Below are 27,025 nucleotides of genomic sequence, written 5' to 3' on the forward strand. Positions count from 1 at the left end.
CATTGAGGAGGGAGATTGGTCTGTAGGACCCGCATTGTAGCGGATCCTTTTCCTTCTTTAAAAGAAGCGATATCGTTGCTTCTGACATAGTCGGGGGCAGTTGTCCCCTTTCCTTTGCCTTGTTGAAGGTCCTCGTCAGTAGCGGGGCGAGCAAGTCCAAATATTTTCTGTAAAATTCAACTGGGAATCCGTCCGGTCCCGGGGCCTTTCCCGTCTGCATGTTCCTAATTCCTTTCACCACTTCTTCTACCGTGATCTGTGCTCCCAATCCCATCCTTTCCTGCTCTTCCACCTTGGGAATTTCCAGCCGATCCAAAAACTCCATCATTCTCTCCCTCCCATCCGGGGGTTGAGCTTCATACAATTTTTTATAAAATGTCTTAAACACTTCATTCACTCTCTCCGCTCCCCGCTCCGTCTCTCCATCTTCGTCTCTCACCCCCCCTATTTCCCTCGCTGCTCCCCTTTTCCTCAATTGGTGTGCCAGCAATCTGCTCGCCTTCTCTCCATATTCATACTGTACACCCTGCGCCTTCCTCCATTGTGCCTCTGCAGTGCCTGTGGTCAGCAAGTCAAATTCCACATGCAGCCTTTGCCTTTCCCTATACAGTCCCTCCTCCAGTGCTTCCGCATACTGTCTGTCCACCCTCAAAAGTTCTTGCAACAACCGCTCCCGTTCCTTACTCTCCTGCTTCCCTTTATGTGTTCTTATTGATATCAGCTCCCCCCTAACCACCGCCTTCAACGCCTCCCAGACCACTCCCACCTGAACCTCCCCATTGTCATTGAGTTCCAAGTACTTTTCAATGCATCCCCTCACCCTTAAGCACACCCCCTCATCCGCCATTAGTCCCATATCCATTCTCCAGGGTGGACGCCCTCTTGTTTCCTCCCCTATCTCCAAGTCTACCCAGTGTGGGGCATGATCCGAAATGGCTATAGCCGTATATTCCGTTCCCCTCACCCTCGGGATCAATGCCCTACCCAACACAAAAAAGTCTATGAGTGAATAGACTTTATGGATATAGGAGAAAAACGAGAACTCCTTACTCCTAGGTCTACTGAATCTCCACGGGTCCACCCCTCCCATCTGCTCCATAAAATCCTTAAGCACCTTGGCTGCTGCCGGCCTCCTACCAGTCCTGGACTTCGACCTATCCAGCCTTGGTTCCAACACCGTGTTAAAGTCTCCCCCCATTATCAGCTTTCCGGTCTCTAGGTCTGGGATGCGTCCTAGCATTCGCCTCATAAAATTGGCATCGTCCCAATTCGGGGCATACACGTTTACCAACACCACCATCTCTCCCTGTAATTTGCCACTCACCATCACGTATCTGCCCCCGTTATCCGCCACTATAGTCTTTGCCTCGAACATTACCCGCTTCCCCACTAATATAGCCACCCCCCTGTTTTTCGCATCCAGCCCCGAATGGAACACCTGCCCTACCCATCCTTTGCGCAACCTAACCTGATCTATCAGTTTCAGGTGCGTTTCCTGTAACATGACCACATCTGCTTTAAGTTTCTTAAGGTGTGCGAGTACTCGTGCCCTCTTTATCGGCCCGTTAAGCCCCCTCACGTTCCACGTGATCAGCCGAGTTGGGGGGCTTCCCACCCCCCCCCCCCCCCCCCCCCCCCCCCCCCTTTGCCGGTTAGCCATCATCTTTTTCCAGCTTCTCGCCCAGTTCCCACGCGGCTGTATTTCTCCCAGACGGTGCCCCCCCGCCCATCCTTTCCCGCACCCACTCCCCCCTTTCCCCAGCAGCAGCAACCCAGTAATTCCCCCCTCCCCCCCCCCCCCCGCTAGACCCCCCGCTAGCGTAATTACTCCCCCCATGTTGCTCCCAGAAGTCAGCAAACTCTGGCTGACCTCGGCTTCCCCCCGTGATCACGGCTCGCCCCGTGCGGCGCCCCCTCCTTCCTGCTTCTCTATTCCCGCCATAATTATCATAGCGCGGGAACCAAGCCCGCGCCTCTCCCTCGGCCCCGCCTCCCATGGCCAACGCCCCATCTCCTCTCCCTCCCCACCTCCCCCCATCACCACCTGTGGGAGAAAGAAAAGTTACCATACCGCAGGATTAATCATACAATCCCTCTTCGCCCCCCCCCCACTCGTCCCACCACTTTGTCCAAACGTTCATTTTCGTAGTCCAATCATTCCAATTTTTCTTCTACAATAAAAGTCCACGCTTCATCCGCCGTCTCAAAGTAGTGGTGCCTCCCTTGATATGTGACCCACAGTCTTGCCGGTTGCAGCATTCCAAACTTTAGCTTTTTTTTGTGAAGTACCGCTTTGGCCCGATTAAAGCTCGCCCTCCTTCTCGCCACCTCCGCACTCCAATCTTGATAGACGCGGATCACCGCGTTCTCCCATTTACTACACCGAGTTTTCTTCGCCCATCTAAGGACCATTTCTCTATCCTTAAAACGGAGAAATCTCACCACTATGGCTCTGGGAGCTTCTCCTGCTCTCGGTCCTCGCACCATAACTCGGTATGCTCCCTCCACCTCCAACGGACCCGTCGGGGCCTCCACTCCCATTAACGAGTGCAGCATCGTGCTCACATATGCCCCGACGTCCGCCCCCTCCACACCTTCAGGAAGGCCAAGAATCCTCAAGTTGTTCCTCCTTGCGTTATTTTCCAGTGCCTCCAACCTCTCCACAGATCGTTTCTGGTGTGCCTCCTGTATCTCCGACTTCACCACCAGGCCCTGTATGTCGTTTTCATTCTCTGCTGCTTTCGCCTTCACGACCCGAAGCTCCTGCTCCTGGGTCTTTTGTTCCTCTTTCAGCCCTTCAATCGCCTGTAATATCGGGGCCAACAACTCTTTCTTCATTTCCTTTTTTATCTCCTCCACGCAGCGTTTCAAAAACTCTTGTTGTTCAGGGCCCCATATGAAACTGCCACCTTCCGACGCCATCTTGGTTTCTGCTTGCCTTCCTTGCCGTTGTTCCAAAGGATCCGCTGCAATCCGGCCACTTTCCTCTCCTTTTTCCATCCGTGTCCAGGGGGAACACCCTTCTGGTTTACCGCACGGTGTTTTCAGCCGTTAAAATTGCCGTTGGGGCTCCTATCAAGAGCCCAAAAGTCCGTTTCACAGGGAGCTGCCGAAACGTGCGACTCAGCTGGTCATCGCCGCACCCGGAAGTGAAATTTTCTTATCTAATCAGAGGCATGAACTGCTATGTACATTGGAGTGACAACATGAACATTTTAAATGGGAGCAGAAGTAGGCCATTCAGCCCCTTGAACCTGCTCCACCATTCAATAAGATCATGATTGAGCTGTTTGTGTTTTGAATTTCACATTCTCAACTACCCCCAATGACCAAAGGCATCAATTCACCTTTGCCTTAAAGATATTCAGTGACCGTGCCTCCATTGCCTTTTGAGGCAAAGTAACACAATCCTCAGCCGTGGGTCACTGTCCGTACGGAGTTTGTGCATTCTCCCTGTGTCTGCGTGGGTCTCACCCAAAAAGATGTGCAGGCTAGGTGGATTGGCCATGCTAAATTGCCCCTTGATTGGAAAAAAAAATTGGGTACTCTAAATTTTATTTTTAGAAAACCAGTCTTCAGAGGAAAAAATTCTCCTCATCTCCATTTGAAAAGTGTGACCCCTAATTTTAAAACCATTCCTCCTAGTTCTGGACTCCTCACAAGGGGAAACATCCTTTCCATTTCATAAGAACATAAGAACATAAGAACTATGAGCAGGAGTCGGCCATCTGGCCCCTCGAGCCTACTCCACCATTTAATGAGATCATGGCTGATCTTTTGTGGACTCAGCTCCACTTTCCTGCCCGAACACCATAACCCTTAATCCCTTTATTCTTCAAAAAACTATCTTTATCTGAAAAACATTAAATGTAGGAGCCTCAACTGCTTCACTGGGCAAGGAATTTCATAGATTCACAACCCTTTGGGTGAAGAAGTTCCTCCTAAACTGAGTCCTAAATCTACTTCCCCTTATTTTGAGGCTATGCCCCCTAGTTCTGCTTTCACCCGCCAGTGGAAACAACCTGCCTGCATCTATCCTATCTATTCCCTTCATAATCTTATATGTTTCTATAAGATCCCCCCTCAGCCTTCTAAATTCCAACGAGTACAGTCCCAGTCTACTTAGCCTCTCCTCACAATCCAACCCCTTCAGCTCTGGGATTAACCTAGTGAATCTCCTCTGCACACCCTTCAGTGCCAGTACGTCCTTTCTCAAGTAAGGAGACCAAAACTGAACACAATACTCCAGGTGTGGCCTCACTAACACCTTATACAATTGCAGCAGAACCTCCCTAGTCTTAAACTCCATCCCTCTAGCAATGAAGGACAACATTCCATTTGCCTTCTTAATCACCTGTTGCACCTGTAAACCAACTTTTTGCGACTCATGCACCAGCACACCCAGGTCTCTCTGCACAGCAGCATGTTTTAAAATTTTATCATTTAAATAATAATCCCTTTTGCTGTTATTCCTACCAAAATGGATAACCTCACATTTTGTCAACATTGTATTCCATCTGCCAGACCCTAGCCCATTCACTTAGCCTATCCAAATCCCTCTGCAGACTTCCAGTATCCTCTGCACTTTTTGCTTTACCACTTATCTTAGTGTCGTCTGCAAACTTGGACACATTGCCCTTGGTCCCTAACTCCAAATCATCTATGTAAATTGTGAACAGTTGTGGGCCCAACACTGATCCCTGAGGGACACCACTAGCTACTGATTGCCAACCAGAGAAACACCCATTAATCCCCACTCTTTGCTTTCTATTAATTAACCAATCCTCTATCCATGCTCCTACTTTCCCCTTAATGCCATGCATCTTTATCTTATGCAACAACCTTTTATGTGGCACCTTGTCCAAGGCTTTATGGAAATCCAGATATACCACATCCATTGGCTCCCCGTTATCGACCGCACTGTTAATGTCCTCAAAAAATTCCACTAAATTAGTTAGGCACAATCTGCCCTTTATGAACCCATGCTGCGTCTGCCCAATGAGACAATTTCCATCCAGATGCCTCGCTATTTCTTCCTTGATGATAGATTCCAGCATCTTCCCTACTACCGAAGTTAAGCTCACTGGCCTATAATTACCCGCTTTCTGCCTACCTCCTTTTTTAAACAGTGGTGTCACGTTTGCTAATTTCCAATCCGCCAGGACCACCCCAGAGTCTAGTGAATTTTGGTAAATTATCACTAGTGCATTTGCAATTTCCCTAGACATCTCTTTTAGCACTCTGGGATGCATTCCATCAGGTCCAGGAGACTTGTCTACCTTTAGCCCCATTAGCTTGCCCATCACTACCTCCTTGGTGATAACAATCCTCTCAAGGTCCTCACCTGTCATAGCCTCATTTCCATCAGTCACTGGCATGTTATTTGTGTCTTCCACTGTGAAGACCGACCCAAAAAACCTGTTCGGTTCCTCAGCCATTTCCTCATCTCCCATTATTAAATCTCCCTTCTCATCCTCCAACGGACCAATATTTACCATAGCCACTCTTTTTTTGTTTTATATATTTGTAGAAACTTTTACTATCTGTTTTTATATTCTGAGCAAGTTTACTCTCATAATCTATCTTACTCTTTATAGCTTTTTTTAGTAGCTTTCTGTTGCCCCCTAAAGATTTCCCAGTCCTCTAGTCTCCCACTGTTCTTTGCTACTTTGTATGTTTTTTTTTTCCTTCAATTTGATACTCTCCCTTATTTCCTTCGATATCCACGGTCGATTTTCCCTCTTTTTACCGTCCTTCCTTTTTGTTGGTATAAACCTTTGCTGAGCACTGTGAAAAATCACTTGGAAGGTTCTCCACTGTTCCTCAACTGTTTCACCATAAAGTCTTTGCTCCCAGTCGACCTTAGCTAGTTCTTCTCTCATCCCATTGTAATCTCATTTGACTAAGCACAAAACACTAGTGCTTGATTTTACCTTCTCACCCTCCATCTGTATTTTAAATTCCACCATATTGTGATCGCTCCTTCCGAGAGGATCCCTAACTATGAGATCGTGAATCAATCCTGTCTCATTACACAGGACCAGATCTAGGACCGCTTGTTCCCTCGTAGGTTCCATTACATACTGTTCTAGGAAACTATCGCGGATACATTCTATAAACTCCTCCTCAAGGCTGCCTTGACCGACCTGGTTCAACCAATCGACATGTAGATTAAAATCCCCCATGATAACTGCTGTACCATTTCTACATGCATCAGTTATTTCTTTGTTTATTGCCTGCCCCACCATAATGTTACTATTTGGTGGCCGATAGACTACTCCTATCAATGACTTTTTCGCCTTACTATTCCTGATTTCCACCCAAATGGATTCAACCTTATCCTCCATAGCACCGATGTCATCCCTTACTGTTGCCCAGATGTCATCCTTAAATAACAGAGCTACACCACCTCCCTTACCATCCACTCTGTCCTTCCGAATAGTTTGATATTTGATAAGGGGACTAGACAGGCGGTTCTGCGGACGCAATCGAGACTCCAGGATGGTATGTTGCCTCCCTGGTGCAAGGGTCAAGGATGTCTCGGAGCGGTTGCAGGACATTCTGGGCGGGGGGGGGGGGGGGGATATTTAACTCCCAGTCGTGACCATCCTTTAACCACGTTTCAGTAATGGCCACTAAATCATAGTCATTCACGATGATTTGCGCCATCAACTCATTTACCTTATTCCGAATACTACGAGCATTCAGGTAAAGTACACTTATGTTGGCTATTTTACCTCTGTTCTGAATCTTAACACCTCGATCAGTAACCTCTCCTAAGTTATATTTCCTCTTAACCTTTCTCCTAATTTTCCTTGTCGTTGAACCCATATGTTCATGTAACAACCTGCCGTGTCGCTTTCCATTTATGTTTTTACTTCCCGTTTTATTCCTTCTTAGAATTCCTGATCCTATTCACTGAGCTCCCCTCAGTCACTGTACCTTGAACTGTCGCCCTTTTTGATTTTTGACTATGGCTTCTCTGCCATACACTTTCCCCCTTACTGCCTTTTGTTTCTGTCCCTGTTTTACTACCTTCCAACTTCCTGCATCGGTTCCCATCCCCCTGCCACATTAGTTTAAACTCTCCCCAACAGCTCTAGCAAATACCCCCCCTAGGACATCGGTTCCAGTCCTGCCCAGGTGCAGCCCATCCGGTTTGTACTGGTCCCACCTCCCCCAGAACCGGTTCCAATGTCCCAGGAATTTGAATCCCTCCCTCTTGCACCATCTCTCGAGCCACGCATTCATCCTATCTATCCTGACATTCCTACTCTAACTAGCTCGTGGCACTGGTAGCAATCCTGAGATTACTACCTTTGCGGTCCTACTTTTTAGTTTAACTCCTAACTCCCTAAATTCAGCTTGTAGGACCTCGTCCCGTTTTTTACCTATATCATTGGTGCCTATGTGCACCACGACAGCTGGCTGTTCACCCCCCCCGCCCCCCAGAATGTCCTGCAACCGCTCCGAGACATCCTTGACCCTTGCACCAGGGAGGCAACATACCATCCTGGAGTCTCGATTGCGTCTGCAGAACCGCCTGTCTAGTCCCCTTACAATTGAGTCCCCTATCACTATAGCCCTGCCATTCTTCTTCCTGCCCAGCTGCGCAGCAGAGCCAGCCATGGTGCCATGAACCTGGCTGCTGCTGCCTTCTCCTGGTGAGCCATCTCCCTCAACAGTATCCAAAGCGGTATATCTGTTTTGCAGGGGGATGACCGCAGAGGACACCTGCACTGCCTTCCTACTCTTGTTCTGTCTTTTTGGTCACCCATTTTCTATCTCCCTCAGTACCTTTCACCTGCGGTGTGACCAACTCGCTAAACGTGCTATCCACAACGTCCTCATCATCGCGGATGCTCCAAAGGCCATCCGCAGCTACAGAGCCGCCAAGCGGTCTAACAGGAGCTGCAACTGGACACACTTCTTGCACGTGAAGGAGCCAGGGACAGTGGACGTGTCCCTGAGCTCCCACATCGCACACGAGGAGCATGACACGGGTATGAGATCTCCTGCCATGTCTTAAACCTTCGGTTAACTTCAACAATTACAATTTACCCCCAAACATTTAATAAATAAATAAACAACAAAGAAAAAATATATCAATATACCAATGAAAAGAAAACAGAAACACTACTTACCAGTCACTGACCTCGAGCCTTCCTCTTGATCTTCACAGCGGTTGTTTTTTTTGGTTAGAGGAGGGGTAGGGAGGGAAACACTGAAGAAGTATTTCGGGTTTATGTGTCACTTGACAACAGCTCCTCCACAAACTACCTTCAAATTAGGGTGACCACGACGGAGGTATGCAAATTTCCCTTGTAACACCAATCAGCAGCTCCGCTCTACTGCCCTCTGCTGGATGCTTGTCTTCACTTGAACAGCTCGGGTCTTTAGCTCAGGTACACCTGCAATTTAGGGTGACCACGACGGAGGTATGCAAATGTCCCCTGTAACACCAATCAGCAGCTCCGCTCTACTGCCCTCTGCTGGATCCACCTTGTTGAGACCATAAGACCATAAGACATAGGAGTGGAAGTAAGGCCATTCGGCCCATCGAGTCCACTCCACCATTCAATCATGGCTGATTTCAACTCCATTTACCCACTCTCTCACCATAGCCCTTAAATTCTTGATTTCTCGAGGAATTATCAACTTCTGTCTTAAAGACACTCAACGTCCCGGCCTCCACCGCCCTCTGTGGCAATGAATTCCACAGACCCACCACTCTCTGGCTGAAGAAATTTCTCCTCATCTCTGTTCTAAAGTGACTCCCTTTTATTCTAAGGCTGTGCCCCCGGGTCCTAGTCTCCCCCGTTAATGGAAACAACTTCCCTACATCCACCCTATCTAAGCCATTCATTATCTTGTAAGTTTCTATTAGATCTCCCCTCAACCTCCTAAACTCCAATGAATATAATCCCAGGATCCTCAGACGCTCATCGTATGTTAGGCCTACCATTCCTGGGATCATCCGTGTGAATCTCCGCTGGACCCGCTCCAGTGCCAGTATGTCCTTCCTGAGGTGTGGGGCCCAAAATTGCTCACAGTATTTTAAATGGGGCCTAACTAATGCTTTATAAAGCTTCAGAAGTACATCCCTGCTTTTATATTCCAAGCCTCTTGAGATGAATGACAACATTGCATTTGCTTTCTTAATTACGGACTCAACCTGCAAGTTTACCTTTAGAGAATCCTGGACTAGGACTCCCAAGTCCCTTTGCACTTCAGCATTATGAATTTTGTCACGGTTTAGAAAGTAGTCCACACCTCTCTTCTTTCCAAAGTGCAAGACCTCGCACTTGCCCACGTTGAATTTCATCAGCCATTTCTTGGACCACTCTCCTAAACTGTCTAAATCTTTCTGCAGCCTCCCCACCTCCTCCATACTACCTGCCCCTCCACCTATCTTTGTATCATCGGCAAACCTAGCCAGCATGCCCTCAGTCCCGTCATCTGGATTGTTGATATATAAAGAGAACAGCTGTGGCCCCAACACTGAACCCTGCGGGACACCACTCGTCACCGGTTGCCATTCTGAAAAATAACCTTTTATCCCAACTCTTTGCCTTCTGCCTGACAGCCAGTCGTCAGTCCATGTTAGTACCTTGCCTCGAATACCATGGGCCCTTATTTTACTCAGCAGTCTCCCGTGAGGCACCTTATCAAAGGCCTTTTGGAAGTCAAGATAGATAACATCCATTGGCTCTCCTTGGTCTAACCTATTTGTTATCTCTTCAAAGAACTCTAACGGGTTTGTCAGGCAAGACCTCCCCTTACTAAATCCATGCTGACTTGTCCTAATCCGACCCTGCACTTCCAAGAATTTAGAAATCTCATCCTTAACAATGGATTCTAGAATCTTGCCAACAACCGAGGTTAGGCTCATTGGCCTATAATTTTCCATCTTTTTCCTTGTTCCCTTCTTGAACAGGGGGGTTACAACAGCGATTTTCCAATCTTCTGGTACTTTACCTGACTCCAGTGACTTTTGAAACATCATCACCAACGCCTCCACTATTTCTTCAGCTATCTCCTTTAGAACTCTAGGATGTAGCCCATCTGGGCCCGGAGATTTATCAATTTTTAGACCTCTTAGTTTCTCTAGCACTTTCTCCTTTGTGATGGCTACCATATTCAACTCTGTCCCCTGACTCTCCGAATTGTTGGGATATTACTCATGTCTTCTACTGTGAAGACTGAGGCAAAGAACTTCTTCAGTTCCTCGACTATTTCCTTGTCTCCCATCACAAAATTACCAGCGTCATTTTGGAGTGGCCCAATGTCAACTTTTGCCTCCCGTTTGTTTTTAATGTATTTAAAGAAACTTTTCCTATCATTCCTAATGTTACTGGCTAGCCTACCTTCAAATTTGATCCTCTCTTTCCTTATCTCTTTCAAAGAACAAACAAAGAACAAAGAAATGTACAGCACAGGAACAGGCCCTTCGGCCCTCCAAGCCCGTGCCGACCATACTGCCCGACTAAACTACAATCTTCTACACTTCCTGGGTCCGTATCCTTCTATTCCCATCCTATTCATATATTTGTCAAGATGCCCCTTAAATGTCCCTATCGTCCCTGCCTCCACTACCTCCTCCGGTAGTGAGTTCCAGGCACCCACTACCCTCTGCGTAAAAAACTTGCCTCGTACATCTACTCTAAACTTTGCCCCTCTCACCTTAAACCTATGCCCCCTAGTAATTGACCCCTCTACCCTGGGGAAAAGCCTCTGACTATCCACTCTGTCTATGCCCCTCATAATTTTGTATACCTCTATCAGGTCGCCCCTCAACCTCCTTCGTTCCAGTGAGAACAAACCGAGTTTATTCAATCGCTCCTCATAGCTTATGCCCTCCATACCAGGCAACATTCTGGTAAATCTCTTCTGCACCCTCTCTAAAGCCTCCACATCCTTCTGGTAGTGTGGCGACCAGAATTGAACACTATACTCCAAGTGTGGCCTAACTAAGGTTCTATACAGCTGCAACATGACTTGCCAATTCTTATACTCAATGCCCCGGCCAATGAAGGCAAGCATGCCGTATGCCTTCTTGACTACCTTCTCCACCTGTGTAGCCCCTTTCAGTGATCTGTGGACCTGTACTCCTAGATCTCTTTGACTTTCAATACTCTTGAGGGTTCTACCATTCACTGTATATTCCCTACCTGCATTAGCCCTTCCAAAATGCATTACCTCACATTTGTCCAGGTTAAACTCCATCTGCCATCTCTCCGCCCAAGTCTCCAGACAATCTAAATCCTGCTGTATCCTCAGACAGTCCTCATCGCTATCCGCAATTCCACCAACCTTTGTGTCGTCTGCAAACTTACTAATCAGACCAGTTACATTTTCCTCCAAATCATTTATATGTTCTTTGTTATCCTCTGTTTGTTTTTGTAGCCTTCCCAATCTTCTGACTTCCCACTACTCTTTGCCACATTATAGGCTTTCTCTTTTGCTTTGATGCATTCCCTAACTTCCTTTGTCAGCCATGGCTGCCTAATCCCCCCTCTGATAACCTTTCTTTTCTTTGGGATGAACTTCTGTACTGTGTCCTCAATTACTCCCAGAAACTCCTGCCATTGCTGTTCTACTGTCTTTCCCACTAGGCTCTGCTCCCAGTCGATTTTCGTCAGTTCCTCCCTCATGCCCCTGTAGTTACCTTTACTTAACTGTAACACCTTTACATCTGATTCTACCTTCTTTCTTTCAAATTGGAGATTGAATTTGACCATATTATGATCACTGCCTCCTAAGTGCTCCCTTACTTTAAGATCTTTAATCAAGTCTGGCTCATTACATAACACTAAGTCCAGAATGGCCTGTTCCCTCGTGGGTTCCATCACAAGCTGTTCCAAAAAGCCCTCCTGTAAACATTCAATGAATTCCCTTTCCTTGGGTCCACTGGCAGCATTATTTACCCAGTCCACCTGCATATTGAAGTCCCCCATGATCACTGTGACCTTGCCTTTCTGACATGCACTTTCTATTTTGTGGTGCATCTTGTGCCCCTGGTCCTGACCACTGTTAGGAGGCCTGTACATAACTCCCATTATGGTTTTTTTGCCTTTGTGGTTCCTCAACTCTACCCACACAGACTCCACATCATCTGACCCTATGTCGTTTAGTACTATTGATTTAATTTCATTCCTAATTAAGAAGGCAACCCTGCCCCCTCTGCCCACCTCTCTGTCTTTTCGATAGGTTGTGAATCCCTGGATATTTAAATGCCAGTCCTGAACCCCCTGCAACCATGTATCTGTGATGCCTACCACACCATACCTGCCAGTCGCAATCTGGGCCACAAGCTCATCTACCTTGTTCCGTACACTGCACGCATTTAAATATAGCACTTTTAATTCTCTATTGACCGTCCCTTTTTGTTTCCTTAGTGTGGTGGACCTTGGTTTACTGAGCCTTTCCATACACTGTGTCATATTTTGTGGGATGGGGACAATCGTAACCACTCTTGAGTTTTGTCTGTTCGTGTTTTTTTTAAATTCCTAAGTAGCTACACTCCCCGCTGATTACTTCACCTCTTGGTTCCCTGACTTTCCCTCCCCCCCCCCCCCCCCCCCCCCCCAATCTTTAGTTTAAAGTCCTATTGACCACCCTATTTACTCTTTTCGCCAGAACACTGGTCCCAGCTCGGTTCAGGTGGAGACCATCCCAACGGTATAGGTCCCCCCTGTCCCAAAACTGATGCCAGTGTCCCATGAAAAGGAACCCCTCATTCCCACACCACTCTTTCAGCCACGTGTTAACTTCCGTTATTCTTGCCTCCCTATGCCAATTTGCATGTGGCTCGGGCAGTAATTCGGAGATTATGACCCTTGAGGACCTGTTTTTAAATTTGAATCCTAGCTCTTTATAATCTCTAAACAGGTCCTCTTTCCTAGACTTGCCTATGTTGTTGGTACCGACATGGACCACAACAACTGGATCCTCCCCCTCCCTCTCCAGTATCCTTTCAAGCCGGTCAGAGATGTCCCGCACCCTAGCACCGGGCAGGCAACATACCATGCGGGACTCTTTATCCTGCTCACAAAGGATACTATCTATCCCCCTGATAATAGAATCCCCTACAACTACAACTTGCCTATTTACTCCCTCCCCTTGAATGGCCTGCTGAACCATGGTGCCTTGGTCAGCTGACTCATCCTTCCTGCAACCCTGTTCGCCATCCACACAGGGAGCAAGTGCCTCATACCTGTTGGACAGAGTCGAGGGCTGAGGCTCCTGAGTTCCTGACTGCTGGTTCCCTTTACCTGCCTGACTTGCAGTCACACCCTGCTGTCCCTGGCCACTGGCAGGATTTACACTACTTACTCTGACAGGTGTGACTGCCTCCTGAAATACAGTGTCCAGGTAAGTCTCCCCCTTCCGGATGTGCATCAGTGTTTGAAGCTCAGACTCCAGCTCATCAACTCTGAGCCGGAGCTCTTCGAGCAGCCAACACTTACCGCAGATGTGGTCGCTGCAGCTCGCAATGGGATCTGCCAGCTCCCACATCAAGCAGCTCAAGCACATCACCTGACCAGCCATCACTAATTAATTAATTTAATTGAAGTTTATGGTGGGGGCAGCTTCAGCCAATCAGACACTACCCTGCACTTTTAACTGAAAAACAGCACAATTAGATTAACCATTTACCTTTCCTGGTTACCTCACTGCACCAAACTAGTCTGTATCTCTCTCACTCCGGCTGTGTCTCTTTGACCTGTTCAGAATCTTTCTTCAATCAAGTCTTTGTTCACCTATCCTCCATAAGGTAGCAGGAAGTACATGTGGTGTGATCCAGTGGACACGATGTGCTCAAGCAAGAGCAGAACGTGGCCAGTAATTCCTGGGAGAGGTCTCCAGCATCCTCCACACCTCACGGGATACACACAAATCGTGAGACTTAAATCTGAGGGAAGTAAGAGATTGCTGTGTGCTCTGTTTCACTGAGACATGACTCACCCTGCCTCACCGGACTATGCCATAAACCTGACAGCTTCTCAATACATTGGATGGACCACATGGCATCATTGGGCAAAGCAAAGGTATGCCTCCTCATCAACCCCTCCTGGCAGATGTGGCGAACCTGGCAAACTCCCCAGACCTGGAATACTTGTGACATGCCACCCATACTATCTTCCACTGGAGTTCACTTCTGCCATTATCGCAGCGGTCTACATCCGACCCCAGACAGAAGTGAAGAAGGCGCTTCATGAATTAAACATTGCTATAAATAACAAAACCGAATACCCGGAGACCTTGGGCGCAATTCTCCGACCCCCCCCCTCCTCTCCCCCCCACCGGGTTGGAGAATCGCCGGGAGCTGGCGTGAAGCCCGCCCCCGCCGTGTCCCGAATTCTCTGCCACCAGAGATTCGGCGGGGGCGGGAATCGCGCCGGTCGGCGGGCTCCCCCTGGCGATTCTCCGGCCCGTGATGGGCCGAAGTCCCGCCGCTGTCAATCCTCGCCAGCCGGCGTGGATTCAACCACCTACCTTACCGGTGGGAGCAGACGGCGCGGGCGGGCTCCAGGGACCTTGGGGGGGGGGGGGGGGGGGGGGGGCGCGGGGCGATCTGGCCCCGGGGGGTGCCCCCACGATGGCCTGGCCCGCGATCAGGGCCCACTGATCGGCAGGCGGGCCTGTGCTGTGGAGGCACTCTTTTTCTTCCGCCTTCGCCATGGTCTTCACTATGGCAGAGGCAGAAGAGACCCACCCCCTCCACTGCGCATGCGCGGGGATGCCGTGAGTGGCCGCTGACGCTCCCACGCATGCATCGCTCGGCGAAGTCCTTTCGCGGCTGGCGTGGCGCCAAAGGCCTTTCCAGCCGGCGGGGCGGAAATCACTCTGGCACGGGCTTGGCCCCTTTGGGGCGGCCCGACGCCGGTGTGGTTCACACCGTTCCATTATGCCGGATTCCCCCGCCCCGCCGGGTAGAGGAGAATCCCGGCCCTTGTTCATTGTGGTCGGGGTCTTCAACCAATCCAACCGCAAGCGTGTACTGCCAAAATTCCACCAACAATCACCTGTCCCACCAGGGGCCCCAACATCCTTGATCACTGCTACACAAATATCAAGGGCGCCTACTGATCCATCCCCCGACCGCACTTCAGAAAATCAGACCACTGAGCACAAGACTGTGCTCCTCCTGGCATACAAGCAGAAACTTAAGCAAGAGAATCGGGTTAAGAAGGTCATGCAATGCAATGCTGGTCCGAGACAATGGAAGAGCTCCTAAACAATTGCTTGGAGTCAGTGGGCTGGTCCATATTCAAGAACTCAACGGCCAACCTAAATGGGTATGCCACCATTCCCCAACTTGAAACCATGGATTAACTGGGAGATTCACTCCCTACTGAAGGCCAGGTCTGGGGTTCCAGACTGTTGACCCTGAGCTATACATGAAATCTGGAAAAGATATCCACAAAGCCATCAGGGACACCAAGAGACCATACCAGACTAAGCTTAAAGTCACAGACTCTCGTCAGTTGTGGCACGGCTTTAAGCAACATAGCAGGCTACAAAGCAAAGTTGAGTAGAATGTCCGGCACCAATGCACCCTCTCCGATGAACTCAATGCATTATACGCTCGTTAAGCAGGAAGCCAACAAACTGTTGTCAACTGCCCCAGCAGCCTCGGACATACCCATACCTACCGTCACAGCCTCTGAAGTCAGATTGGCCTTCTTGAAAATAAACCCTTGGAAAGCAACAAGTCCTGACGGACGCCCTGGTCGTGCACTTGAATACTGTGCGGACAAACTGGCGAGTGTATTCATGGAGATCGTCAACCTCTCCCTACTCTGTTCCAAGGTTCCCACCTACGTCAAGAAGACCACCATCACACCGGTGCCAAAGAAGAACCAGGCACGTGCCTCAATGACTACCATCCCGTGGCCTTGACATTACTTGGACATAGAACATACAGTGCAGAAGGAGACATTCAGCCCATCGAGTCTGCACCGACCCACTTAAGCCCTCACTTCCACCCTATCCCCGTAACCCAATAACCCCTTCTAACCTTTTTGGTCACTAGGGCAATTTATCATGGCCAATCCACCTAACCAGCACGTCTTTGGACTGTGGGAGGAAACCGGAGCACCCGGAGGAAACCTATGGAGACACTGGGAGAACGAGCAGACTCTGCATAGACCGTGACCCAGTGGGGAATTGAACCTGGTACCCTGGCGCCGTGAAGCCACAGTGCTATCCACTTGTGCCACCGTGCTGCCCATAAATCATTATGAAGAGCTTTGCGAGGTTGGTCATGAGACACATCAACTCCATATTCCCAGCATGCCTTGATCTACTGCAATTTGCAAAACCGGTCAACAGCAAATGCCATCTCCCTGTGGCATCTCGACGACAATTACTCCTATTCGTTGACTACAGCGTTTCTTCAACACCATAGTCCCAGCCCAGCTCATAGGACTTGGATCCTTGACTTCCTGACCCAAAGACTGCAATCAGCACGGATAAACACCACATCACCTTCACGATAGTCCTCAATACTGAGGCCCCGCAAGGCTGCTCCTTAACCCCCTACTACTCCCTATATAGACACACATGACTGTGATTAAAATTTGGCTCCAACTCCGTCTACAAGTTTGCTGATGACACAACTGTGGTAGGTCAGATCTCAAACAACAATGAGACAGAGCACAGTGCGGAGATAAAGAACCTAGTGGCATGGTGTAACAACAACAATCTCTCCCTCAATGTCAGCAAAACTAGGGAGCAGGTCATTTACGTCAGGAAGCAAATTATCGTACACCCCTGTCTGCATCGATGGTGTCGAGGTGGAGATGGTTGACAGCTTCAAATTCCTAGGTGTGCACATCACCAACAATCTGTCCTGGTTCACCTGCGTTGACGCTATGACCAAGAAAGCATGGCAGCACCTATGCTTCCTCAGGAAACTAAGCAAATTCGGCATTCCACCTTGACTCTTACCAACTCCTATTGGGCTGCGTCAAAGCTTGGTATGGCAACTGCTTGGCCCAAGACCGTTAAAATACAGAGTCTTGAACACAGCCCAGTCCATCACGCGAACCCGCCTCCCATCCATTGACTCTGTCTACAGCACCTGCTGCTGTGGGAAAGCGGGCAGCATTATTAAAGACCCCTCCCATCTGGGTTATTCTCTCTTCCATTGAGCAGGAGATACAAATGTCTGAACTCCACCAACCGATTCTAAAACGGCTTCTTTCCTGCTGTTACCAGATTCCTGAATGACCCTCATGGACTGAACTGATCTCTGCAAGCATCTTCTCTACTGAGTAGCACTGCACTCTGGTATGCTTTACCCAATGTCTGTCTATGTATTTACATTGTGCATTTAACATTTGTCCTATGTTTTCCATGTATGGAACGATCTATCTGGACTGTAGCAAAACAATACTTTTCACTGTACCTCGGTACATGTGACACAAATCTAAATAAAATTTGGCCCGCAAGGCGTCTGAATCGGAACTCTGCCCAAAAGGTACAGGATCAAACTGTGCTCTCTAAAGTAGAGCTTAAACCTATTTGAGGCTTACCTGCCCAGGATCTACCAGCCACCCCAGGGAGGCTGCAGCTGGATGCTATCAGGACTGGTCCACAAGAACTTCGACCAGGTGGAACGGCACCAGGGGAGGTCACCTGGGCCAATGGAACTTTCTGGGTGGTCAGCGTTAGTGAGGTGGCCCTCTGACCCTCCTCCTCCTGAAAAGTGGGAACCTTGGCATTGCACAGCTGACACTACCAAAGTACCCAGGAGGCACTATCCAGCTGACAGGAGCACTACCTAGGCGAGCCATGCCCCTGATGCCCCTGAAAGGAGGGTGAAGGATGGGGATTTGTAGTGCAGGTGCCTCTGGGAGGTAGGAGGTGTTGCAGTAAGGGGGGGCTTAAGTGGCACTACCCTACCCCCCCCCCCTCCCCTCATGTGTGTTGGTGTTGACATTTCCTGGGGGTGTGGGGAACCCACAAGTTCACTACGAGACCGGGGCACCCAGAGTGCGAGCTAAATCGGTGAGTGTCATTGGATAGCGGTGGGGGACTCGCCGGAAATTCCCTGCAAAACCCACCAGAAATGAATTTATCCATTGAATTCCGCCCATGGTTTAACATTTACTACTTCTACTGATTTTGGCATATATCTCTCTTCCCCCTTCAATGTACTCCTTGGAACCCAAATGTTGGAGCTTTTGGTGACCCCTGCAACGTTTCAGATTCAAGCATCCAGATTCACACGAGTCTCCTTTTGCATGAGGTGGCGTTTGTTATGCTAGGATGGAGTTAAAAGATTCTCATATACTGTTTAAAGAAGCAGTATTTTCTGATGTGCTAGTCAGCATCACTTCACGTTATTTGGTTATTAACACATCTGTTTGTGAGGTGCTGGTGTATGCAAACTGGCTGCCACATTTCCTACCCGACTCTACAACAATGCGCCTAAAAGTACATTGGTTTTAAAGTGTGCTTTGGGATATATTGATGTTGTGTAAGATGCTGTATAAATGCAAGACTTCCATCTTTGACTTGAAGCATCAATGCATCCTGCATCAATGAAGCACATGATGGGTTTTTCTAGCAACAGGAACCCTTGATCTCAAATGTAATAGCAAACCCAAATTACCTGGCAGCTGAATCTCATTTGCTGCTGTTTTTAATTTTAAAAAACTGCAAGGAGTACTTTGGGAGATGGTGAGAACTAGAACTTGCATTATTCAACTCGCCCGTAGTTTGCTATTTGGAAATTTAGATGAGAACTTGTGCAGTAATAAAAACTGATTTGAGTTTTACTCCTTTCTGCAGTTTGGTTTGATTTTTGCTGGTGCCCAGAAGAATATTGGTTGTGCTGGAGTGACAGTGATAATAATCCGAGAGGATCTTTTGGGGTTTGCACTGAAGGAATGTCCAATAGTTTTTGACTATAAAGTGCAAGGGAACAGCAATTCCCTCTACAACACTCCACCGACCTACAGGTAAATGGATTCTGTTTTTCAACTTGCTGGACTAATTGTGGGTGCAGTTATCGGGTGTGTCTTTTATTCTGTTCCATATGTTAACTTGAGAAAGCCACAATTTAAAAAAAAAAATAGAATCGAAGTGCAAATGGTACAAGTTCCGACAAGTAGCAAATGCTTGGCTAAATGCCATCACCCAAAATTGTAAGTTGGAAGTGTGTTGCTCTTCACTGTCTACCTCTCTGCTTGAAATGGATTAAAATTGGTAGTTACAGGGTAGATGCAAGCCTATCTTGTCTAATCAATTAACTTTGGAACTGACTTTGGGCTTAATAGTTAGCGATTTTAATCTTTCAAAAAATCCCTGTTTGTTTTTATTTTTCTTTCTGCACAAGATTTGACATTGAATTCACCGACTCATTTATACTTCCTGCTCTATTTTTTAAAATTTCACAATCCTTCAGTCTGATTGGTTATGAGCTGCCACAGCAGTTTGCCCAGTTTCCCTCCATTTCCACGTTTAGCACCTTCTCATGCAAACAAGCCCATGACCTGCATGTCTAAGTGTGTGCGTTGGATGCTTTTACAGCAGAATCTGGGTCCTTTGGCAGGTTTACTTACTGAACAGAATTAAATATTCATAACCATGTTGGAAGTAAGTGACTTCAAATATTTGTCTCCAGTATAAGTTGAGGAGTTGACATGGTGTCCCTGAGTAACACGAATAATACTTGCACAATGCCAAAGTCCTAACATGGTTTGGCACACAAAGGAGGTTGTTGAGACCCATGATTCCGGTCAGTCTAACTTTCTATTGGAATCTATAATTCATGACTTGGGCGCAATTTTCCAATTGCGATGTGCCGGGAGCATCGCATGAGTGGCCCAAATCCGACTTTGTTGCTGGGCCATTAGGCTAATTTAAATATGCATGGTCGTTGAGGCTGCATGTTCCCGGGAGTCACCAGCAAGGCCTCACCCGGGCGGCAATTAAATCATAGAATCCCTACAGTGCAGGAGGAGGCCATTTGGCCCATCGAGCTGGCCTCCTGGCAGGGAGGAGAGGGTGCCACCTGGGATGGGCCAGCGCCGTCGACTGGAGGACCTGTGGGAGAATGGATATAGTGGTCAGTGGGAGGGATGGGTCAGTAAGGCAATAACAACTCGCGTTTGGCAGGTCCTCCGTGTGGGGCCCGGTGGTTGCTCACCTCTGCGGCATCTGCCAGCCTCCGTACGGGTGACCGATCTGTCCTCTGCCACCCCAGTCACCTCCAAGGATATGAGGATTGTTAAGTCCGGCACACCAATGCCAGTCTGGGCCCTCACCTGACGATTATTAGAGCGGTTTCCCTGAGGATAGACAGAAAGCACCGTTAGCCACTCGCCTGGTTCACAGTGATGGTGGGGTTGGGGGGTGTGGAGGGACGGTTGCGGCCCCCCCCCCCCCCCCCCCCCCCCCTGACTCCCACATGTTACATGGCCCGCCCACCCACGAGAATCCACTTGGGATATGTGCAGTGCTCGCTTAACCATGATTGCCAATTCCTTATTAGCAAAATCCTTCAGCCGCATGTCCAGAGGCCTTGGCAGTTGGTGGGGGTTATGAGTGGTCTTTGGGGCATACGGGCAGGGACAAAGGTTGCCCCCGCAATGAGTAAACTATTCTGAGGTCCGCATGGTGGTGCTGCACGCGGTTGCCCCCCCCCCCCCCCCCCCCGCCCGCATCTCCCCAAACTCCTATGGCAGCCCACTCTTGTGGAGGGTCCCCCCCCCCCCCCCCAATTGAGCACTGGGGTGGCAAGCCCAGAACCCCCGGGCTCTTTGCCTGTGAGCAAAGATGGCTACCCCCCTCTTCAGCTCCCCACAGAAGCCCTTCCGCCAGGTTCTCATTTTTCAAAAGGAGTACTGATTGGCGCCAGTGTGAGCACTTGCTGAGGAGGCTGCTGAATGGCAGGAAGCCATTGGACATGAGGTGGCTCTCATTAATTGTATGCAAATTGGGCTTAAGCGGTGATTGGTTTCTCTCCAAACTACGGCGAGATTCCGGTTTTGCCTGCATCGCAAAACTGTTTGGCACCTGGCGCGGTTCTCGTTTTTGGCCCCTCCCACTATTCACTGGACTTGTTTTGCTTGAGCGAGAGCGTAACGAGGCCGGAGAATCATGCCCCCAGTCACGTTTTGTGTGGATCGATCCCCTTATTGAAGAATAGTTTCAGTGGGTTGGAGCTCAATGTGCCTAGCATGTGCCAATGTTTGGTCATTTCAGAGAATGGTGCCCAAACTTGAATGTCCTCAAAAGGATGATGGCATCTACGTTAAGCTATTTCAATGTAAATTAATCTGCTAGTATTGATTTACTGAACTTGAATTTGGTGCTCTTCCATCTGTGTGTCTGAGATGTGTACAGGACAATAACTAGATCAGATTATTTTTCTTTCAGCATTTACATCATGGGTTTGGTCTTGCAATGGATTAAGAAGTGTGGGGGTGCTCAAGCGATGGAACAAAATAGTATTGCTAAATCCAAGCTGATTTATGATGTAATTGATGGATCCCATGGATTCTATGTGTAAGTTGTTTTATTTTTAATTGATTAATGAAATGCTTTGAAACATATAACTTTAATTCATATCTGGCAATTAAACCATGCTGTGTGTCAGAAAATAGGATTTACTATTTTTTTTTCTTCAGGATTCTGCCACCTCTACATGGGGTAGCCAACATGCTATTTCCAGGTCCACACTGGTTGGGGTAATTGTAATATGTTGTGGGGTGTAATATGGGTGACATCAGGCTGCCTGTTAACATCTGTATTGCACTTACTAGAATAATGGGTGGGGTGCATGTTGGTGGCGAATCCAATATCACCCATGGGTGAATTTGGGTGCATTTGAGTGCTATAGTGAGAGTTTGGTGACGGGGATATTAAGGGTTCATTTTTATCTAAAGTCTAGTGTTTCTTTTATTTAGTTAATTAACTTAAAAGTTGCTGTTTGGTTTAGAAGAAGGTGAATAGGGGCTGGTTTAGTACACTGAGCTAAATTGCTGGCTTTTAAAGCAGACCAAGGCAGGCCAGCAGCACGGTTCGATTCCCGTACCAGCCTCCCCGAACAGGCGCCGGAATGTGGCGACTAGGGGCTTTTCACAGTAACTTCATTGAAGCCGACTCGTGACAATAAGCGATTTTCATTTCATTTCATTTTCAATCCGCTTTAAACAAAGGTTCTACTTGTGGCTACTTGCAGCTGGGGCTTGTTAATTAGTTAATTTGAAGGGGAACGGCCACGAGGGATCCCTGCACTCTGTTTTCAGAGGCTAGAGTCACAGTATAAAGGTGAGCCAGCTACAGTGCAGACTTTGTTTGCACTGTTTGCTGAATTTGGGTGCATTTGAATGCTATAGTGAGAGTTTGTGAGGGAGTTCGGTGAGGAGGGAGCAAGGTGCTCCTTTCATTTCATTTCCGCAAAGAGCGTGAAGGGAGCCGGGAGTTTGCAGAGAGTGCAGCTGACTGGAAGCAGAGTCGGAGGGCGGAGTTCCAGTTGGTCCACAGGGCAGCTATATTCTGTAAGGTAAGAGGGGATGGAGGCTAGGGCAGTTGCATGCTCCTCCTGTAGGATGTGGGTGGTGAGGGATACCACCGGTGTCCCCGCTGACTATACCTACGGGAAGTGCACCCAGCTCCTCCGAGACCATGTTAGGGAACTGGAGCTGGATGAACTTCGGATCATCTGGGAGGCAGAGGGGGTAATAGAGAAGAGTTACAGGGAGGTAGCCACACCCAAGGTACAGGACCAGAGGAGCTGGGTTACAGTCAGGGGAAAGAAAACGAACGGGCAGGGATCCCTCGTGGCCGTGCCCCTTCAAACCAAGTATACCATTTTGGATGCTGTTGGGGTGGATGACCTACCGGGGAAGACCCTAGCGGCCAGGTCACTGGCACTGAGTCTGGCTCTGTAGCTCAGAAGGGAAGGGGGAGAATAGAGAAGCAATAGTAATAGGAGACTCGATGGTTAGGGGAATGGATAGGAGATTCTGTGGTCGCGATCGAGACTCCCGGAAGGTATGTTGCCTCCTGGGTGCCAGGGCCATGGATGTCTCAGATCGAATCTACAGGATTCTTAAGGGGGAGGGGGAGCAACCAGAAGTCGTGGTGCACATAGGCACCAACGACATAGCTAAGAAAAGGGATGAGGACCTAAAATGTGATTCTAGGGAGTTAGGTTGGAAGCTAAACAGCAGGACAAGCAGAGTAGGTGATCTCCGAATTGCTACCGGTGCCACGTGCAAGTGAGGCAAGGAATAGAGAGCGAGTGCAGCTGAACACGTGGCTACAGGGCTGGTGCAGGAGGGAAGGCTTCAGATATGTGGATCATTGGGATATCTTCTGGGGAAGGTGGGACCTGTACATGAAGGGACGGATTGCACCTAAACTGGAGGGGCACCAATATCCTGGGTGGGAGGTTTGCTCGAGCTCTTCGGGAGGGTTTAAACTAGTTTGGCAGGGGAATGGGAACCAGAGCTATGGATCAGAGGACAGGGTAGCTGTTGAACAAGCAGAAATAGTGTGCAGCAAGTCTGTGAGGAAGGATAGACCATTGAAAGGGCGAAGTTGCACTCCGTGGAATGGGTTAAAGTGTGTCTGTTTCAAAGCAGTGTGTCAAGAATGAGGGAGATGAACTTAGAGCATGGATCAGTACTTGGAACTACGATGTTGTGGCCATTACCGAGATCTGGATTTCACAGGGGCAGTAATGGTTTTTAGATGTTCCGGGGTTTAGATGTTTTCAGAAGAATAGGGAGGGAGATAAAAGAGGAAGGGGAGTGGCACTGTTAATTAGGGAGTGCACCACAGCTGCAGAAAAGGAGGTAGTTGAGGAGGGTTTGTCTACTGAGTCAGTATGGGTGGAAGCCCGAAACAAGAAAGGAGCAGTCACTTTATTGGGAGTTTTCTATAGACCCCCCCAATAGCAGCAGAGAGATAGAGGAACAGATTGGGTGGCAGATTTTGGAAAAGTGCAGAAGTAACAGAGTTGTTGTCATGGGTGACTTCAACTTCCGTAATATTGACTAGAACCTCCTCAGTGCAAATGGTTTGGATGGAGCAGATTTTGTCAGGTGTGTACAGGAAGGATTCCTGACTCAATATGTAGATAGGCTGACTAGGGGGGAGGCCATATTGGACTTGGTGCTCGGCAGCGAACCAGGCCAGGTGTCAGATGTCTCTGTGGGAGAGCATTTCGGTGACAGTGACCACAACTCCTTGACCTTTACCATAGTCATGGAGAGGGATAGGAACAGACCGTATGGGAAGGTATTTAATTGGTGGAGGGGAAATTATACTACTATTAGACAGGAGCTGAGGAGCATAAAGTGGGAACAATTGTTCTTGGAAAAATGCACAACAGTAATGTGGGGATTGTTTAAGCAGCAGTTGCTGCGAGTGCTGAATAGTTTTGTCCCATTGAGACGAGGAAGGAATGGTAAGGTGAAGGAGCCTTGGATGACAAGAGAAGTGGAGCTTCTAGTCAAGAGGAAGAAGGAAGCTTGCGTAAGGTTGAGGAAGCAAGATCTGACTCGGCTCTAGAGGGTTACAAGGTTGCTAGGAAAGAACTTCAGTGGATGGAAGAGAGCTAGAAGGGGGCATGATAAAGCCCTGGCGGGAAGGATTAGGGAAAACCCCAAGGCGTCCTACACTTGTGAGAAATAAGAGGATGATTAGAGTGAGAGTAGGGCCGATCAGGGAGAGTGGAGGGAACTTGTGCCTAGAGTCTGAAGAGATGGGGGAGGCCCTAAATGAATACTTTACTTCAGTATACACGAGAGAGAGGGACCTTGTTGCCCATGAGAACAGTGTGAACCAGGTTAATAGACTCAAATAGGTTGATATTAAGAAGGAGGATGTACTGGAAATTTTGAAAAGCATCAGGATGGATATACCCAAGGTTACTACGGGAAGTGAGGGAGGAGATTGCTGCACCGTTGGCGATTATCTTTGTGTCCTCACTCTCCACTGAAGTAGTATTTTTGGGAAATTCTCTTTGAAAATTGTTATTTATTTATTTTCGGATTGAAGAAAGAAAAAAATAACAAGTCGTTAGAGGATGCAAAAAGCATTTAGGAAGAAGGAAAAAAACGGGTTCGCCGTTGAATGAGAGGACCAGCAAAAGTGCTGACAAGATGGCGGATGCCGGACCGCATGGTGGGGCCGCACTACTTACGGTGGAAAAGATGACAGAGGTCGTGGCGGTGGAGCTAGAAAAGCAGTTTGTGAGGCTTTGAGGAAGGAGACAGCGGTCGCATTGAAATCATTGGTGGAAGAGGCAATCGCCCTGGTGAGGGTAGCTGTGGCAGACAGCGGCTGAGGTGAGAGAGCAGGGCGAGAATATGCAGGAACTGGAGGAGGCCGTGTCCCAGCACATCGACCAGCTCACCTCGATGGGGAACGAGCTGCGGAGGTCAACAGAGGACTCCGAGCAAAGCTCGAGGACTTGGCGAACCGCTCAAGACGGCACAATATGAGAATTGTGGGCTTGCCCGAAGGGACAGAGGGCCCAAGGCCAACAGAGTACTTTGCTAAGAAGTTGGCAGAGCCGATGGGGGAGGGTGAGAACTCCTCCCGGTACGAGCTGGACTGGGCCGCCAAGAGCAGTAATTATCTGCTTCCAAAAGTACTGCATGAAGGAGAAGGTGTTAAGCTGGGCGAAGCAGAAGCGCGAGGTGCAGTGGGACGATGCTGTAGTTCGGATCTATCAGGACTTGATGGTGGAGTTGGCAAAAAGACGAGCGGCGTTCGGGCGAGTGAAGGCGGTATTGCACAAAAAGAGGTTGCGATTTAGTATGGTATATCCAGCGAAGCTGAGGGTGACGTATGATGCCAAAGACTTTTATTTTGAGACCTTGAGGCGTTCGTGAGGGCGGAAGGCTTGGGACAGACATGAGGAGTGGAGCTGGAAGAGAGACTGTGGACTGTGATTGGGGAGCTGGAAAATGTATAAATGTCATAACTTCTTTTTACTGATGTGTATTGTAATTTACTTCTCTTTGCATTGTTCCAGAGTTCAGGTTATTGGTTGGGTTGATTGGCATTCTGTGTTGCGACGGTTATATCTTATTTTAGTCAATTGTATGGGTTTGATTGTTTTTGTTTTTTCTTCTCTGGGACTGGATGGGAGGGGACGGCATATCTTGGCGGGGGGAGCCACCCGCGCGAGCTAATTAAAGTTGGCTAGTGAACGGAGATGAGGTGAGAGGAAGGCTGCGGACATTGGAGCCTGGTTAGCAGGTTTCGATGGGCCTACGAGGCGAGCGGGGGGGGGGGGGGGGGGGGGGGGGGGTGGGGGGGGAAAGAGAGGGGGGGGGGGGGGAGAGAGAGAGAGGGAGGGAGGGAGGGGGGGGGTGGGGGGGAGGGAGGGGGGGGGGGGAGAGGAGGAGGGAGGGGGGGGGAGAGAGGGAGGAGGGGGGGGGGAGAGAGGGAGGGGGGGGGGGAGAGAGGGAGGGGGGGGGAGAGAGGGAGGAGGGGGGGAGGGGAGGGGGGGGGGGAGGGATTGATGCTGGGAGATGTTTTTTCGAGAGGAAATGTGGGGGGGGGGTGGGTTTTGGGAGAGGGGGGAGGGGTTCGATGTTAATAATGGATAGGGGCGGGTCAGGCTCATGGGGCAGGGCCCGGTGGTATGATGATGGTGGATAAGAAGGGTGGCGGGGGGGTGAGAGACCCCCAGTTAGGATAGTCACGTGGAACGTGAGGGGGTTAGGAGGTCCGGTCAAGGGTGCTTGCCCGTCTTAAAAAATTTGAAAGCCGATGTAGCAATGCTGCAGGAGACTCACTTGAGGGTGAAAGACCAGGTGAGACTTAAAAGGGTTGGGTTTGTCAGGTGTTTCACTCTGGACTTGACGGAAGGGCTCGAGGGGTAGCGGTAATGGTCAGCAAAAGGGTACGCTTCCAGGTGGAGAAGGTGGTGGCAGATCAGGGGGGTAGATATGTGATTGTGACAGGGGCGCTGGAGGGGAGGTTAGTGGCGCTGTTAAGTGTATACGGCCCCAATTGGGATGATGTGGGATTCGCAAAGAAG

The 27,025-nt window shown here is 48.9% G+C and overlaps 1 protein-coding gene across 1 annotated transcript in view; it reads left to right on the plus strand.

The window, feature by feature from the left end:
- The window catches only part of psat1 (phosphoserine aminotransferase 1), a 62,615-nt gene that overhangs the window by 26,147 nt on the left and 9,443 nt on the right, over positions 1-27,025 (plus strand). The window contains exons 6-7 of the mRNA XM_072516639.1: positions 18,805-18,974; positions 21,397-21,525. Of these exons, the coding sequence (XP_072372740.1) occupies positions 18,805-18,974; positions 21,397-21,525 (299 nt within the window). The remainder of the gene's footprint in view (positions 1-18,804; positions 18,975-21,396; positions 21,526-27,025) is intronic.

This window comes from Scyliorhinus torazame, chromosome 9, assembly GCF_047496885.1.
Source record: "Scyliorhinus torazame isolate Kashiwa2021f chromosome 9, sScyTor2.1, whole genome shotgun sequence".
Classification (NCBI taxonomy): Eukaryota; Metazoa; Chordata; class Chondrichthyes; order Carcharhiniformes; family Scyliorhinidae; genus Scyliorhinus; species Scyliorhinus torazame.